Here is a 17771-nt window from a genome sequence, read left to right as displayed (position 1 = left end):
GGCCAACATGCTAATCTCCCACCTACTAAGAGGGGTGTCCACCGGGGGCACACCAAACAGTGCAATAAATGGAGACGGCTCTACTGCTTTTTCAAATATCTTAGAGAAAGTCTCAAAGATGGCTTTGCTTTGATAATTTGGCTGGTACACCATAAAATGGCGACTATGGGTTAGTTGCTATGGTGACAAGACAAGTCCGGGCATTCAGGCCGTAAAGTGTGTCACACTTGCTTGCCTTGAGAACTTTAGGTTAAGAAATTAACCCCGGTTCTCTGAAACATGAGTGAGGTATCTCACTATGGGACATGCTCCCCGGCTGTCCCTCAGAAGCTATTTTACACTACGCCAGTCTTGACTGGCAGACAGACATGACATCTGCTTCCTCCTGCTATAAAAGCTGTTGCCTGACGCAACGTACTCCCTTCAGTCTAAGCAAGCACACCTCTTCCTCGCTCCAGGCAAGGAGGGTGGTCTGGTGAGATACCTCACTTATGTTTCAGAGAACTGGGGTTAATTTCTTAACCTAAAGTTCTCTTTCAACATTCGTTTTGGTATCTCACTATGGGATATAGTGACTCCCATATTGCCAGACAAGCTTACCTCGAAGACTGGTCATAAACACATAGCCAGTTAACGTTACGTTAGTTAATGTCAGAGACTTCAGGTTAATGGGTGTAAATTTTGCACTGGGTGTGCATAAAAATTTGGCGTATTGTGTTTTGGGCTACATCAGGTTTGATAGAGTGAAAACTGTCCAAAATGGCCTCCACTTTCCCTCGCTCCTCCCCTCGTCTCCTCCTGGTTACTTCATGGTAGGAGAGGAGTGAGCAAGGAAAGGAGGAGGAGTGAAAAGCTTTGGGATCCACCCCTAGAGAGGTTTCAGTGATCTTAATTGGAGAGAACAATTAGCCTTTATAAGTATCTTTTAACTGATAAAGTAGGGAGGTTTCCTTTAAAATTATACATAGGCATTACCCTTAAATCATTATCTTGTTAAGTTCAAGAAACACATTTATGTTGATTGTTCTTTTTATAATATGCAGGCAGAAACAATGCCTCCATTTATTTTTGCAATGTGCACATTCTAGAAACTTTTGGAAGGACATATTCAGAGTGATAACTGATAATACTGACACTGATTTTTCTCTTTGTTTGGAAAATGTATTGTTTGGTTTCTGTAAGAATAACACAATCAAACTTAAGGAACTTTATGTCCTAAATTGAATCATTATATAATTCTATAAGCCAAATACCATACACATAAATCTAAATTAAGCAACTCTAAACCTTTAGGCTATATTTAATGTAGGCTATGATAGTAAAACCGCACAATACAATTTGCTTTTCAAACAACAAAAAAGCTGTCATTACTGTAAATGTATGCACTTTATTATCATAACCGTCTGGCGCTGTTTATTTGTAAACTTCAAAAAAAAGGTGCGTAAAATTAATGGTGGTGGTGGGGGGGGGCTGTGGAGGATATTTTGCTAAATCAATCAATCAAATCAATCAAAAATCAATTGCATCTTCATTTACTGCGTTTTCGTTCAATACGGGCTTTTATTCTGAAGGTTATGGCCGGAAGTCTACCTGTTATTCCAGTGGCGAAGAAGCTTTTCTTGAACGCCTCGCTACTCATAACATATTGAATGCAGCTGACTCTCGGTAATCTGAGAACAAGAAGATAAACGACACAGGAGAGGATCAGACAGCATGTGGGTATACTCGATTTATTTGCCGACAAATTTGTCCGAAATAATAGATTTGCCTTTTTAATTTGTTTACGTTCGCCAAAAAGTTAGACTGTAGGAGGGAAGGGAATCGAGGGTGCACCCACTGGATCAGTTGCACCTTGGCCACAGTTCTCAACGTTACTGAATCTTTATATAGCGTCGTCTTCAACACATGAATGACACTTCAGGCGTAATATACTCCCATATATTTCCACTACTTGTAAACTGAGTTGTTTGCATGAATCAGAATTGTTAACATTTTAGGGCAGATGCTAATGACAGAATAAGCATACTTCATGAGGTTTCAGACTTGTGGACTAATCTCACCCTTAAATTCAGAGGTGCTTATTATTGTTAAGTGTGTCTTATTCTGTAAATGCCTTGGCAAGAGGAATTTAGTCGGCTGTCTCTGTCATCCAGGCTTGCATATTTTACATCCGACAGGTTTTAAGTGTCGCCTGTAACTTTTCTCTTACTCAAACTCGTCATCTGTGTTGAAGACATGCTTTTTTTTTTTTTGCAGAGAGGTGGTACCTGCCTTTCCTGCAGAACCTGTTCTTTACTCCTTCAGTGTACTGTATATTCACAGGTGTCCCATCTGAAAAGTGGGAACACTGAAACTGGCTCTGGAACACATTGAAACTCTTTACCCTGAAGAAGTTAATGCATTTACCTCCAGTATCAGAATCAGTTTAACTGCCAGGCGTAACTATATATATGTTAGGAATTTTCCTTTGTGAGTTGGTGTACCTAAAACATGTTACAGCGAAGTAAATCGGATTATATTCTCTTCTGTTTCCCCCTATGAATGGTAGTGATATGCTTAGTAGCCTGCAAAGCTGTACAATGATTCATTAAGTTTCAGTTTTGGTTTTACCTCTTGTAAATTGGTTTCATTCTTTATTAAATAAGTGGAATTTAATAGTCAAGTCAAGTTTATTTATATAGCCCTTTGTCACAGAGGACTTTACAGAGAGTGTGTCTAGCTAGATCTAACTAAACACAATCAATGGTGAACAAAGTTATGTAAGACAAGCATAGCAAAAAAAAAGAAAAAAAACACAGGTAGGCAAGAGCAGATTTAGCAAGACAAAACAAACTACCTATTCTACATAGCCTAACCTACCCGGCACCCCAGCCTTAGACCCTACATGCAGTTCTTTTTCTAAATGCATAGAAAAAGAACTGCATGCTTTAGCTTGCTAAAGTTTAATGCAGATAACTTTTTGCAATTTGAATTTTTTCACATACTGTCACTACCACAAACACACACACACTCACGCATATACTCACATATGCACCAAACCACCACGTCTACCACGCATCCACCCCAGCCCAAGTCATACCTCATTCAAAACCCTCACTAACCCCTGTGCCTCCTCTGCTTCTGTATGCCCGTTCCCTAGAGAGATGTGGTGGGTGCTGTGGGCGCTCGCTGCCTTGCTGGCTCTCTTCTGCAGTCTGGATGTGTGGTACTTTCTGCGGGCAGCGACTGTGGTTGTCCGGGCGTGGTTCCAGCCTCCAGTCTGGGATGTCACGGGGGAGCAGATCCTAGCGGGACGGGTCCTCCCCCACGACATAGACATGTGCCACATGAACAACGCTCGCTACCTCCGGGAGTGTGACTTCGCCCGGTTCTCCCTCTACACGCGTAATGGCGTGTTCAAGGCCCTCCGAGCCCTGGGAGCCACTATGGTCGTGGGGGCCACCACCATCCGCTACCGCAGGGCTTTGTGTATAGGGGAGGGGTTCGAGCTCCGGAGCCGCGTCGTCACCTGGGATGACAAGTCCTTTTTCCTGGAGCAGAGATTCGTGTCTACAAAAGACGGGCTGGTGTGTGCCGTGATGTACTGCAAGCAGACGGTCATACGCAGCAGCCCGGACAAGATCATGCAGCACCTGTGTAAGAGGAAGGTAAGGAAGAAACGTTTTGTAGTGGCCAGAACAAATCAGAAAGGTGAGAACATTCTAGGGCTGGGCGATATGGACCAAAAATCATATCTCTGTAGAAAATACCGAGATATATATCGTGTATCACGATTCAGCCTAAAAATACAAAGTGGGCTAAATGTTCAGTTGTAAGTAGGGCTGGGCGATATGGGCAAAATCAAATATCACAATATTTTTGACCAAATACCTCGATATCGATATTGTGACAATATTGTAGGGATGACTATTGGTGCTTTCACAAAATATTTACACAATGAGATTTTTGATAAATAATCATCAGTAATGTGGATATAATGACTAAGTGGGTAAAGGCAAATAATAGAACAGCTAGAACAGTCTGGTAAGTTCAGAAAATTACATCACTTTACTGTAATGCAGCCTTTAAAACCAGGAAAAGACAACACATGCCATATCACGATATTACGATATCCAAAATCTAAGACGATATCTAGTCTCATATCACGATATAGATATAATATCGATATATTGTCCAGCCCTAGAACATTCCCCTCTGATGATAGAGCGACATTCAGCCTGTGGTTTGTTCCTTGCAGGTGGAGTGCCCCGAGTTTCCAGAGGACCTTCAGCACTGGGTGAGCTTCATCTCAGCCAGCAGCCAGGCTCTCAGGGCAGAGAGCGGACTAGAGGAGAAGAACAAATGAGGCCGGACTTTGCACCAGCAGTTATGGTGATCGGCTCTTTTGGAAGCTACCAGCCAAGGATCAAAACTCTTCCGAAAAATAGATTCATCCTCTGTTCAACATTGACATCCGTTTGACTTGAACACACTCGTGCCTACTCCTCTGAAAATGAGATAACTTAGACCCAAATATCTGTTGCCAACATGTGAAGAATCACTTTGCACTATGTTTTGAGAGGTTGAAACCAGGGTTAGGATGAATATTGCTTACGTGTACAGTAATAGAGAAGCAATGCAGTTGTATAATGTATATTTTCTTGTGCTATGGAATTAATAAAAAAAATATGTTCGACCTGTTCTTGATGCAGTCTTTTCTGTGGGCTCTCAAATTCAATTATGAGCCCATTTTATGTTTGTAGATGGTTAGGCATACTGCTGATACAATTTCGACCTTCAGCTAATGCAGGCTAATCAATTTTTTTTTCCAGTACAGCTTTAGTTGAACTAAACTCGAATGAGGATGAGCCCTGTCGGCAATTATGTGATAATGTTTTCAATGGGAAATTGTACACATTTGATATGAAGCATTTTCACATAATTTCTCATATCTTATGACAGTGTGTTTATCCCTGTAACACATGCCGACGTTTCAGCCAATGAGATTAAGGTATTGTGACACATCCGGAAGTAGGAAGCTCATTTCCTTAGTCTACCGGCTTCTTCAAGTTGCATCGCAGCCCATGGTAGCACTCTCTTCTGGAAGCACGGTGAGTTTTACAGTCATTGCAAATTATTTTTTACATTTTTTTTTAATGATTATTACTTGAACTAAATCGCCGAGTTCAGAGTAGCGAGTTTGCGCATCGCCGCCGGGTCCAGAGCGGTGGGCAGTCTGCTTTTAGGCCACCAGCTAATGGTAGCAGGTAGCTAAGCTAACGGATTTTTGGCTGTCAAAGCAGGATCCGTCCCATTCATTTGAATGAAGCAGCCGTAGCTTCTTTTCAAGGTTGAAATGGGTGATGACACGAATGTAATACTTCAGTAATTTTTGTTTTTCCCGCGAATAATATAAGGTAAACTAGTGAGCAAGCGCTGACCTTTTGCTTTTCTGTTTATCTGCATTGTCATTGATGAGGTCAAAAGTGCATTTTGTTAAATGCTGAGTCTGGCAAAAATGTTAAAACGCAGCAATTGCGCTAATTGAACGTTTTTTAACGAAATTACTGCAGAAGCTGTCATTGAACTTCAGCTGTGTGAGTAACATGAAGATGCTGCAGTTAAAGCTACAGTGCATAATTAGCTGTTCAAGCTGCCCGAGTCCATCCCTAATGATAATAAATGGGTTTCTGTTGCAGAGAGATGTTGCTGCTGGTGCTGGGTGCCCTCCTCCTGCTCTTCTGCAGCCTGGATGTATGGTACTTCCTACGGGGGGCCCAGGTGTTCCTCCAGGCCTGGTTTCAACCCCGAATACGGGACATTCTAGCCGAGCAAAGTGTTGATGGCGCGGTCCTCCTCCATGATTTGGACTACATGGGTCACATGAACAACTCCCGATACCTGAGGGAGTGTGACTTTGCCCGGTTCCACCATTACATGCGAAACGGGCTGTTCATGGCCTCGCGCAAACTGGGGGCCAAAATGGTCGTAGGGGCCTCCACCATCCGCTACCGGCGCTCTTTGGCCTTCCGCGAGGCTTTTGAGATTCGGACCAAAGTAGTGGGCTGGGATGAGAAGGCTTTTTACTTGGAGCAGCGCTTCGTGTCCAAGAGGGATGGCTTCGTCTCGGCCGTCATGCTTTGCAGGCAGAATGTGGTGCACAGCAGCCCAGATAAGATTATAGAGTTTGTCTGCAAAAGGAAGGTATGTGATCACAGGAGATGGACAGAAATAATGTGTGTGAGTCTAACTTTGTGCAGCTTCGGCATTCTCCTAACTGTGTGTGTGTGTGTGTGTGTCTGCAGATTGAGTGTCCCGTGTTTCCTGAGGACCTGAAGCACTGGATCAGCTTCATTACAGCCAGCAGCCAGGCGCTGAGAGCAGAGAGTGGACTGGAAGAGAAGAACAAGTGAAGCCACAGCAAGACGCCGTCTCATCATGAGTTGTCCCTACATATCATCTGCACGCACACACACATACGCACACACAGCGAAACATTCTGGAGAGTTTGTAGTTAATTTACGAGATTTCATGTAGCTCTCTTTTCAGTTGACCCTACCAGGCTCTCTATTTTTTGTATGATATTAACAGAAATAGAAATACAGCTGAATATGAAAACTTGAACTCTGAGGTATTCCACTTTTCTTTTCTTTTTTTTAGATGTACTGTATGCATTGGGAACAGGGCATAGGTGTCCTTAATATCAAACACTGGAGGTGAGTCGTTACCTCAGAAGGAATTGATATGAGAACATAAAGAAGAAGCTTCTTCCATGTGGCATCTACTGTAGTTGACTGTGAATAGATTGACTTTTCAGACCGTTATCATTTAGCAAAATCCTTACTTCAGATAAGCATGTACAACACAAGTTAATCTTCCATCGGCATCAATGCATGTTTCGAAACAAAGGGATGAATTTTTTTGTGCCTGTTTCTCATAATTAGCAGTAGTTTACAGTTACAACCTACGATAATTATAACAGTTACTTTTTACAGACTTTGGGTGTGATCAATTACTTGAATGGACTTCATAAGTATATGCTGACAATGATGTTAATTTTCCCTCGACAATTTGCACAAGTTGCCCCAAGTAAATAGACAAACTGAATTCCTGTCAGTTATCTGAAAGGGAACATGTCATGTTGAGGATCCCTTTATCAATACAATGTTGCGTTTCTGATCTTGAGATGCATGCATTTAAAGGGCGGGTTGCTTGGAATGACTTGCATTTGGTTTTAAGAGAAATTGCTTTCTTCCCAATTGACTGGCACTAGCAAATGCTAACATGAGGCTGCTTGCAACTTTTCAAAACCTGCAACATGGGGAGGGGGTTAAAAACTGCAGAATGTATAATAAGATTTATTAAGTTATCATTAAGACAGGCGTCTTAAAATCTGGAACCCGCCCTTTAATGCACCAAAGCTTTGAGTGTGTGACCAAAGTAATGTATTGTTCTGTTTGAAAAAAAAAATACTTATTTTTAAAGGAAATGTACTGTATGTCTGCCTATGTTATGTCATGTATGTTATCAATGCACTGAGAGCGAAAAGCTTGTTTAATTGATTGCAATTTTAAATTTGAAGATGTATATTGCCCATGTATTTTCCACTTGTTATTTTATTATTTAAAGATACATTATTCAAAGGGATTCACGTATCAGACTTTTATTTATTGTGTCTGTCAATTCTTTAAATGCATTTTGAATTAAACAATGCATTGGAAACTATGTGGTGGAGTGCCTCAGTGATGACTGGATGTGGTTGGTTAATGGGATTGCCTTAGTGCAGTGGTTCTCAACGTGGGGTCCGCGGACCACCAGGGGTCCTTGAGGGGCTTCCAGGGGGTCCCCAGCAAATTGATGAATTGTTAAACTTCAACATTATTTCATTTACAGGAGGTTAACACAATTAGAGAAGGTAGAAGAATTGACTATTTTGATCATAGTTTCATTGTTATATCTGTACCTACAATACATATAGTCATGGATTTCTGGACAAAATCATATCTAAAATATAAGTAAAATATTGGGTTTGAGAGACAAAATCTCATTGAATAGAGGTCTGTGGCCCTAATGTGTACTAAATTAGGGGTCCTTGACATGAAAAAGGTTGAGAATCACTGCCTTAGTGCTTTTAATTAGACTAGTAAGGACAACACTGTGCCTCTAGTAATAATTTGAGCTAGTAATGTACTTGTGGTCCTATATATTTACAGGCCTATCTGCCTCTGCAGTACTAGGATACTACTAATCATTTCATCATGGCTCAGTGTCGCCATCTAGTGGATGTAGTCATGTGACCCGCTGTTTCAACGCACAATGACGTAAAAGCTGGAAATTTGAAGCCATGCCCCGATGCACAACAACAGTGGGGAAGTTTCGTGTCATTCTTTGTCGATGAATTGACAGGCTGCCGTCAATTCATCCCTCAGTTGACTAAAATGTGAAGAATAGGCCAACCACCACCTCCCCGAAAACATAGTTCCTCCATATTTAAAAGTCCTTGGTTCCTCCTACGACGCTTTCCGCCGACGTCACGCTCACCACGCCCACTCCCTGCCACTTCCTGTAAACAAAGCAGCAGCTGTTAGTCTCCCGTTTTTTGCTATTTTCGCGTCCACGTCAGTATTTTTAGACAATATGGCACAAGCCGGACTCGTCCTCGACAAGGACCAATTCAACTGCTCGATATGCCTGGATGTGCTGAAGGACCCCGTCACCATCCCGTGCGGACACAGCTACTGCTCCGGCTGTATCAAGCACTACTGGGACCAGGACGATTTTCTCGGGGTGTATGGCTGCCCGCAGTGCAGGCAGAGTTTCAACCCGAGGCCGCTGCTGGGCCGAAACACCATGCTAGCCGACGTGGTGGAGAAATTCAAAAACACGGGACTTCAGACGGCCCCGACGCCCGCAGCGCAGCAAACCTTCGCCGGACCCGAAGACGTGGAGTGTGATGTTTGCACCGGGAGGAAAAACAAAGCTGTCAAGTCGTGCCTGGTGTGCCTGGCCTCCTACTGCGACACTCACCTGCAGCCTCACTACGAGTCGGCCGCGTTCAAGAAGCACAAGCTGGTCTCAGCCTCCAAGAAGCTCCAGGAGACGATCTGTCCCCACCACGACAAGCTGCTGGAGGTTTACTGCCGCACGGACAGCCGCTGTATCTGCTATCTGTGTTTGACAGGTGAACACAAGGGGCACGACACAGTGCTGGCTGAGACTGAAATACAGGAAAAGCAGGTAATCAATACCTTTAGCTGTGATTGAGTCAAGCCAAGTTAGAGATAAGACAAGGCTGTTGACCAACATGGACACAAACAAAGATAGTATATTCCTATAAGGACTTGTAGTGTGTCTGTGGAAGACCTAGTTGTTTATAGTGAATTGATTTTACTAAATTAACCCAAATTGTACTCTCTATCTCCTTTGGTGTCACTAATATTCGTATATGGATTTATAGTTTTGCTTTGATATGTAAATAGTGTTGTATCCTTCTAAAATTTGTCATAGATTTACTCTAGTTCTGTTTTCTAACAGTTCAGGCGAATCAATTTCATTTTATGCATTACATCTGCATTGACAGCAAACTGTAAAAATCTATGAAATCACGTCGTTCTCACTCATATCAATTAACATGAACAACATTTTTCCTCAGAGTCAGCTTGGTGAGATGAAGCGAAGCTCTCAGCAGAGAATCCAGGAGAGAGAGAAAGTGGTCCAGGAGCTGAGACAAGGCATTTTGTCTCTCACTGTAAGTGCCAAGACCCTGTTCGGCCTGATATTGAGTACAGTAGATGACAAAGTAAATGATAATTATGTCCTAGCTCTTTCAGATTGCACTTAATGGTTCTGTTTGAAAGGTGTTTTATCTCAAAAAGAGTTATATCTACATCTGGACAAACCTACACAAGTTGGCCCACACATAGCATTGACATTTTATTATCATTACCATACCATTATTGCCAATTTAGGTCTGCCTATGGACCTGTGGGGTGTCATATCAAAGTTTTTAAACAAATACATACTTGTTTAATCTTGCTTTTACTTAAGTGCCTTTATGTCTTTGTATTAAATCCTTTTTCTCTCTTTACTATTTTATATTTAGTCTCTTTTCACAAATCATTCTTAAACCCCCTTATTTTATTTTCAAGCTGTTTATGTTAATTTCTGTGAAGCGTTGGATTGCGTTTTTATGTACCAAATAGGGCTGGGCGATAATTCAATATTATCGTTTTTCGGCTTTCAGTGGAATTTTATCGTGACGATATGGTGATTTTGGGGATATCGTGACACACAATTCTGCTGTCTAAAATGATGATAACAAGCAAATTTTATTTAAAAACTCTGACAAAATGAGGTATGGTAGGAATATTATTTGAAAATTTCAATTTTGTTTGACATCACAACCAACATTACCATTCGGTTCAATGGGATGAACATTCATTTGATTATTTAACATGTGATTTTATGTAAGTGAACCATATCGTGATATACAGTATATCGATATCGAAAAAAATCCTTAACATTATCAACCATATCATCCAGCCCTAGTATGAAATGTGCTATATAAATAAAGCTTGATTGATAGATTACAGACAGACACACACTCAGTAATGCATTTTCTTGTCGGTGCATGTTTCTTCTCCAGCGTTCTGCTCGGGCAGCAACTGAGGAGAGCGACCAGGTCTTCACCGAACTGATTCGCTCGATCGAGCTGAAGCGTTTCGAGGTGAGGGAGCTGATCAGAGCCCAGGAGAAGACGGCCGTCAGTCAGGCTGAGGAGCTGCTGGACAAGATACAGAAGGAGATAGCTGAGCTGAAGAGGAGTGATGCTGAGCTGGAGAAACTTTCACATACTGAGGACCACATCCATTTCCTTCAGGTAATGCCACTGTTCAGCTATCATCAGATTGAATTATGGATCACGGACACAAAATGAGCAGATTTCCCAAGTCCTTACTGACCATCGCAATAGAGACTTGCACTATAGACAAATTTACCAGCCACAGATGAAATTTAATTCTTATAGTGTTATAGGTAAGGGTTCCTTGAGATACAGTAACTTAATAATAAATAATTATAATAACTTTATTTATATGGCACTTTTAAAAAAAACGGAGTTACAAAGTGCTTTACAAAGACATCAGATTAACAATCAGGAAAACAACAGAAAATAAAAATTAAAACGAGGCACACAAATGTAAAAACAAAAGAACATAAAAGCAACGAATCCGGTATTAAAAGCAAGTCTAAAAAAGTGAGTTTTAAGACTTACTTAACATCATACACACATCAGACATCATCTCCTCTTGGTCTCTATGTTTGTCATTCCAGAGCTGCCAGTCCCTCCACGCCCCGCCTGTGCTGGGAGCCTTGCCGCCAGTCACCGCTGACCCCAACCTCACCTTCGGCCCGGCGATGACAGCCGTCTCCGATTTTAAGACACTGCTGCAGGAAGTCTGCCAGGGAGGATTCGTCAGCATCTACGAGAAAGGTAGAGAATTTTGGCCAGATACTACAGGTCATATCTGTGTTTTTTCTGACATAAATGACTCTCTAATCCTTATGTACCTCTTTTTTTTGTCTTTGTTTTCTAGTGAGAGATGTGGTGATTGTAGATTCTCCAAATCCTGGTGTCCGGTTAGAAATGATACGGCCCGATGATGCCCAGTCCGCTGTACAAATGGAAGCAACGCTAGGTGAGTGTGTGTATGCTGTAATTTTGAATTCCAGCTGATGCCCTGCTTTTTGACAGGTTTTCAACTTTGAAACCTAGCTTAAAGGAGCAGTATGGTCTGTCATCTTCAGAATAATTGACATACGCTGTGCAGTAAAGTTATGAAATGGTTTCCATATACAGAAAGCAGAAAAACATTTCTGGCATTTGTTAAATATCTAAGTGCGTTATCATGTGGCACAAACACCTTACTCAACTTGTTTGTTTTTGGTTAAGATAGTGTTTGCTGAAGTAAGCACAGTAGGGCATGCTGACAGTTTGGACCACTGAGACACTGCAGTAACAATATTTGTTCTCTGTGTCCTTGCAGTGACTCCTACACCTGGGCTAGACCAAGGCACTGTGAGCCCTCTGAACCCGTTCCTCGCTCCAGGACCTGCTGTTCCCACATTTGGCGGCTTTGCCTTTTCACCATTTGGTAAATGGAGCCCTTATCAAAAAGCAAATGTGTTCTAGAGCAAAACACCTAATGTAGATTTCACTTTACATGGTTTCAGTGAGCAAGCTCATGCATGTCATGACCATTGTTTGGCTTGTTACCTTACCTGGCCTGTTACCAGTTACCAGTCACCTTTAGTTTTAAGCCTGGAACTAGGGACAACTAGAAAGGCACTGAGGATCTCAGACATCGTTGAGCCTTAAAAACTAACAGTAAGATCTCTGAAGAATTCTGAAGTTGCAGTGCAGGGAAGCTAGAGTAATATAGTGTAATATGGTCAAGTCTCTTAGTCTTGGCCAAATGTTTGGCCGCATTAATACTTATTACTACCAATAGCAGTAAGTTGTTGCACTTCTAGTATATTACTTTTCTATTACACTCCCAAAATGACTGATTGCATCCCCTCTTACGATTTAAAAATCATCTGTGCTCTTCTGTGTGAATGAGCAGGGTAAACAAATAGCATTGATACCCCATGTTGTTGTCATCCTTTGGATTGTTGATTTGATGTTTTTGATCACTGATACAATCAAAGTAGTGGAAATACTTTCAGCTGGAGAAAGTAGACCTAAACACTTTTCATCTAAACTAATTTAATGTGTCCCCATGCCAACTGAGGGAATGATGACCAATCTTGACAAAAATTATTTGGGGGATTGGGGTGGGATATAGTTTTTGGATAATATCAGCTCAAGCTGATATTTAGAGGGGTTGATGACAAAAGTAACATAATTTCTTGATTTGTAACTATAATATAATTGTTGAAATTGAAATAGCAATTTGTTACACTGGTAAAAGTTATATTACTTAAGTGCATTACTACCCAGCACTGATCATGTACAGCATAATTGTGAACTCTACACTAACATGTCATCACTGCTTAAGACCCCTCCCAGTCCTAACCGTCTCCTCTGGATCCAGGTTCCCCCAGGGTGCTGCTGACTAATTCCGCTTCTGTCTGCCCAGGCTCCAAACTCTCCACGGGATCCAGGCAGAGGCACCTGCAGCGGCGCTCGCACCCCAGGAGGAAATAGTCATGTAGCGGACATCGAGATCGACACTTCAGATTACATATTGGCCTTGCAAATACAAGGGTTGAATGTCATTACACTAAAGTGCTCTCCGCTCCTGTTCCACTCCCTGACCAGCACTGATGCTTCTGAATTGTACTCTTAACATTTCATAATTTATTTGCATTAGTGCAAGTGGGAAAGAGACAAGGAAAGCATCATGCACAGTGCCACTGAAGACCACACTGACCATGCATTAACTACACTATGTTTAAATGAAGCAGCACAAAAGCAGAGCTCACCTCAGTACCTATCACATTTCAGTATTTGCAAGTGAAATGGCATTGAAATTTGTGAGAGTTTTAGTTTTTATAAAGCTATGCTTTTATTATTAATTATTCTCTTTTTTTTTTAACCAAAGATCTGTAACAATCATTGCTTGCGGACAAATGTAATATATTGTTATCTGTGACATGCTGACATTAAAAAAGCAAACAGAATTGTACAAACTTGACTTTCTCAGGGGTGGTGGTTCTTTGCATAGGGGTTGGTTTACCTGTCATTGTACTTTGAGCAAATACGGGCTATTGAGTGTCCCATGTAGAACTGGGATAACAGGTTGACCAGACACAAATACACACAATACTTTTGCAGAAGGGGATAAGTGTCAAAAAAATATTACTTTTACGGCACAATGCAATTATTTAGACTTATATCTTATGTAATCGAGTGGTTCAGCTGACAATTGTTTGCTTTACCTGGGACAACATGTTTCCCTGTCGCTGGTTTTGATTGGAGGCCACATGGTGCAAGGTGAAACCTGAGAACCAGTCATTTGCACACCTGTGGGCCACGCCTATATCTGTTGGCCTGTCTTTCAGTTCCTGTTTGGTGTAGGAGATGGCAGCAACTATTTCCATTGAACAAGACCAGTTTAGTTGTCCAGTGTGTCTGGATGTACTGAAGGACCCGGTGACTATTCCCTGTGGACACAGCTATTGTTTGGATTGCATTGAAGACTACTGGAATAGGTCCAAGCAGAAGGGGAACTGCAGCTGCCCGCAGTGCAGGCAGGCGTTCAACCCCAGACCTGTGCTGAGCAGGAACACAGTTCTGGCGGAGGTGGTGCAGCAGTTTCAGCGGACTGGATCCCAAGCTGCAGCTCAACACTTGGCCAAACCGGAGGATGTGAAATGTGGCATTTGCACAGGAAGAAAGGGAAAAGCTCTCAAATCCTGTCTTGTGTGCTTGGAGTCTTACTGTGAGTCTCACTTGAGAGTCCATGAGGAACGCTTTCATGGAAAGGGCCATAAGTTGATCTCAGCTTTGGATCAGCTGAGGGAGAAGCTGTGCCCACACCATGATAAACTACTGAGGGTGTACTGTCGGACTGACCAGCAGTGTGTGTGTTCTCAGTGCACCAAAGAAAGGCACAAGGGCCATGACACGGTCTCAGTGGTGGATGAGAGAGCAGCACAGCAGGTGTGTTCAAACATCGCTTATTTACTTTAAGATGCAATCCAGAATTCATTTTCATAATTCTTTAATCTAAAGTTTGGGTATATTTTATTCCTGAAGAGCCTGACTTTCAGCTTTTTGAACTTTCATAGCCATGCCTTTTGAAATACATATGTTATATATGCATATTTTTTTACAGCCTCAAAATAATACATATAAAACTCATATTTAGCTATCATATGGTATCAGTCCTTGTAATTTTGAGAGGGAAAATTATATAGTCAATCCAGTAAATCACTATGAAAACAAAGCCAGTAGTGGGGTGACAGCTTTTCAACAAAGGATGCCTCTCTGCCATTTCAAATCTTTAAATATGATTCTGTTTCAGAGAGCGGTAAGGAAGGACAGAATAGACCCATTTTTGGATTTCCGGAGTCACAGATGAAGCATTGTGGCTATGACAGATGTGTCTTTAGAGTCCAGGATATAACTAGATATGCTAGAGGCTTCAGAATTTCAAAAATTAAATACAGGGGAGCGTGAAAATCTATATTACATGGAACCCCAGTCCTGCAGCCTTAGTGCTTGGAAGTTATTATGTCGAGGTTTTGGCTGATAAGACCAAAGGCCTTCTAATGCAGTCCCTTTTTATTTCAGCCTCAAAATTGACTGAGCTATCTATCTTTAAAGTCAACTGTACTAAAATTGCATTGAGCGCCCTAAGGGAACGCACCATGCGATACTCATCTCTTGTATTCTCTCAGAAAAAGCTGGAGGAGTCCTCTTTGAAGTCTGCACAGAAATTGAAGGAAGTTGAGAGGGAACTTCGATATGTTGTGAGATACATCAAGGTGAGTTTCCAATATACTGTTGTCGCATACTGTATGAAACCGCAGGGTGTGCATCATTCTGGGAGGAAGAAAATCCTAAAACTATATTCTCCACAGCACTCCACAGAGGCAGTAGTGGAGGAGAGCGAGAGGATTTTCTCCAAGCTGATCCGCTCCATAGAGAAGCAGCGCTCCGAGGTGAGGGAGCTGATCAGAGCCCAGGAGAAGACGGCTGTCAATCAGGCTGAGGAGCTGCTGGAGAAGATACAGAAGGAGATAGCTGAGCTGAAGAGGAGTGATGCTGAGCTTGAGAGGCTCTCACGCAACGAGGACCACATCGTTTTCCTTCAGGTACGCAACATGAGCTGACAGGATTGGTCAGTAGTGGGCAATATTTATTTTTTATTGTGGGCCTCACTTAGTAAGGCAAAGACAAACTGTGAAATATAGGATAGGCCTAACTTCTTTATCTAATGGAAGTCAAATTTAATAGAGCTTGCTTCAGTCAATATCATTTTGTGTGCAGGGTTCCCATTGTGGATGTAAAACGATGATGTAAAATTCCATGTTTCCACAACTTTCCATAACTAAGACGAAAAGCTTCCATGACCTAAAAAGTTATTCTTTCCTGATTTGTCAATGCTGTTTTTCAGCTCAGAAAAAGTTAAGGGGTAAATGGCCTGGTTCCCATAGCAGTTGGGCTTGCTGTGGAGAAAACGAGCTGAAAACCTCCATTTAATGCATTGAATGTGTGAAGTAAAATACATTCTGCTATATTCCTGTGAAGTGACCCATTTGTAAAACTCCCCAGTATTCTCTGATTTTGCCAGAGAATTTATCAAATTTCTGTCTGGAATACATCTCTAAAAAATTTAATTTCTCCCCTCCCCAGTTATAGCGTGCCTATAATGCACATTCATTTTTACTGTCTTCTCTCATTTGGCTGTGTTCCATGGTACTACAGAAGAGCAAGTCCCTGCATTTCCCTACAAAGACTGTGGAGCTGCCCAGTACCGACGTACTTCCATATTTCATGTACAAAACCATGAGAGGAGCGCTGGCTGGTCTGAAAGACAGCCTGGAGGAAGTGTGTGAGAGAGAATTCAACAGGATATCTGAGAAGGGTATGTCTTCTCCACAATGGATCAATTACCATCAAAATGAATGTCCCAAAAAAAAGATGGAAAGAAAATCCCCTGGACTTAAAATGAAGAGTGGAGCACGTTTTGCCTTTTGGCTTCTTCAGTTCTACTGCTGGGAAATTCCCTGCCTTCAACTCTTCATTTTAAGTCCAGTGGATTTTGTTTCTATTTTCTTTTTGTACATCTTACTAGCTGGATGATGGAAATGAATCTACACATCAAAATGAATGCTTGTCATTTTATATATAGCAATTATTGTGAATGGCAAATAACAGGTATTTGCTTCTCTGCATTTCTAGTGATTTCATTGAAGGAAACCAGTCAAAGCACCCCTGCAAAAACTAAAGGTAGTTTCAATTAAAGGCAATTTAATCTGTTGTGATGAAATTAACTCGATTGACTGCTTCTGTCATCTCAATTCAATATCTACCCGTTGCCTCTCCCTGACAGTAAGAGACACGGAAATACCATACAGCTCCGAGCCAAGGACAAGAGCTGACTTCCTACAATGTGAGTACAATTATTTTATCAACCCTATCAAAATGGACTAGCAGTCTCCTTTATAATCCAAATAACCAATGGTTGGATGTCTAACAATACCTATCTACTGTGTCCAGATTACAACGACATAACCCTGGACCCCAACACAGCCAACCCCTATCTGTCCCTGTCCGATGGCCGAAGAGGTGTGACCACGCGGGCCGAGCCGCAGCCCTACCCGGACCACCCGGACCGCTTCACCAGCTGGGCCCAGGTGCTGTGTCGAGCCGGGATGGCCGGACGCTGCTACTGGGAAGTAGAATGGGCCGGTAATGGAGGGGTTTCCATCGGCGTCTGCTACAAAGGCATCAACAGGAGCGGAGGAGGGAGCGACTGCAAGCTGGGACACAACTCCAAATCCTGGAGCCTGGACTGTTCCTATTCGGCCGGTTCTTTTCAGCACAACAAGGACAGAGTGGCTATCGCTGTCCCCTGCTGTAACAGAATAGGAGTGTATCTGGACTTCCGGGGTGGGACTCTGTCTTTCTACAACGTTTCTGATACAATGATTCTCCTTCATAAAGTCAAGACTGTGTTCACCCAGCCCCTCTACCCGGGGTTTTGGGTGGGGTTGGGCTCGACGTTGAAACTGTGCTCTTTCAAAGCGCCAGGCTGATTGTATCCTTCAACAGTGTAGCA

General features: G+C 42.2%; 4 protein-coding genes across 5 annotated transcripts; all 4 read left to right on the top strand.

Moving 5' to 3' along the window:
- The first annotated feature begins 1604 nt into the window (after window positions 1-1604).
- LOC139644037 (protein THEM6-like) lies at window positions 1605-4669 on the top strand. Of its 2 annotated transcripts, XM_071519401.1 has the most exons (4): window positions 1614-1715; window positions 2257-2392; window positions 3140-3647; window positions 4238-4669. In XM_071519401.1, the coding sequence occupies exons 3-4, from the start codon at window positions 3144-3146 to the stop codon at window positions 4343-4345; spliced, it is 612 nt and encodes a 203-aa protein (XP_071375502.1). In that variant the 5' UTR covers window positions 1614-1715; window positions 2257-2392; window positions 3140-3143; the 3' UTR covers window positions 4346-4669. The 2 variants fall into 2 exon arrangements, with proteins under 2 accessions (XP_071375501.1, XP_071375502.1); XM_071519400.1 differs by lacking the exon at window positions 2257-2392 and having other exon boundaries at window positions 1605-1715.
- A 363-nt stretch (window positions 4670-5032) lies between these two features.
- Window positions 5033-7634, top strand: LOC139644036 (protein THEM6). Its single transcript, XM_071519399.1, has 3 exons — window positions 5033-5090; window positions 5679-6183; window positions 6285-7634. The coding sequence occupies exons 2-3, from the start codon at window positions 5683-5685 to the stop codon at window positions 6390-6392; spliced, it is 609 nt and encodes a 202-aa protein (XP_071375500.1). The 5' UTR covers window positions 5033-5090; window positions 5679-5682; the 3' UTR covers window positions 6393-7634.
- Window positions 7635-8572: 938 nt separating this feature from the next.
- ftr67 (finTRIM family, member 67) lies at window positions 8573-13648 on the top strand. Its single transcript, XM_071519390.1, has 7 exons — window positions 8573-9216; window positions 9632-9727; window positions 10625-10858; window positions 11311-11470; window positions 11574-11675; window positions 12024-12131; window positions 13119-13648. Exons 1-7 carry the CDS (start codon window positions 8617-8619, stop codon window positions 13184-13186), a joined length of 1368 nt encoding a protein of 455 aa, XP_071375491.1. The 5' UTR covers window positions 8573-8616; the 3' UTR covers window positions 13187-13648.
- Window positions 13649-14062: 414 nt separating this feature from the next.
- LOC139644029 (tripartite motif-containing protein 16-like) lies at window positions 14063-17748 on the top strand. The gene is made up of 7 exons (XM_071519389.1): window positions 14063-14644; window positions 15385-15471; window positions 15568-15801; window positions 16415-16574; window positions 16892-16939; window positions 17043-17102; window positions 17210-17748. The coding sequence occupies exons 1-7, from the start codon at window positions 14063-14065 to the stop codon at window positions 17746-17748; spliced, it is 1710 nt and encodes a 569-aa protein (XP_071375490.1).
- The last annotated feature ends 23 nt before the right edge of the window (window positions 17749-17771 follow it).

Source organism: Centroberyx affinis, unplaced genomic scaffold, assembly GCF_046629955.1.
Source record: "Centroberyx affinis isolate AG114_WGS23_722 - 3 ecotype Tasmania unplaced genomic scaffold, CSIRO-AGI_Caff_v1 ptg000693l_1, whole genome shotgun sequence".
Lineage (NCBI taxonomy): Eukaryota > Metazoa > Chordata > Actinopteri > Beryciformes > Berycidae > Centroberyx > Centroberyx affinis.
The sequence above is the reverse complement of the archived record's forward strand: the minus strand, read 5'-3'. Positions and strand labels throughout refer to the sequence as shown.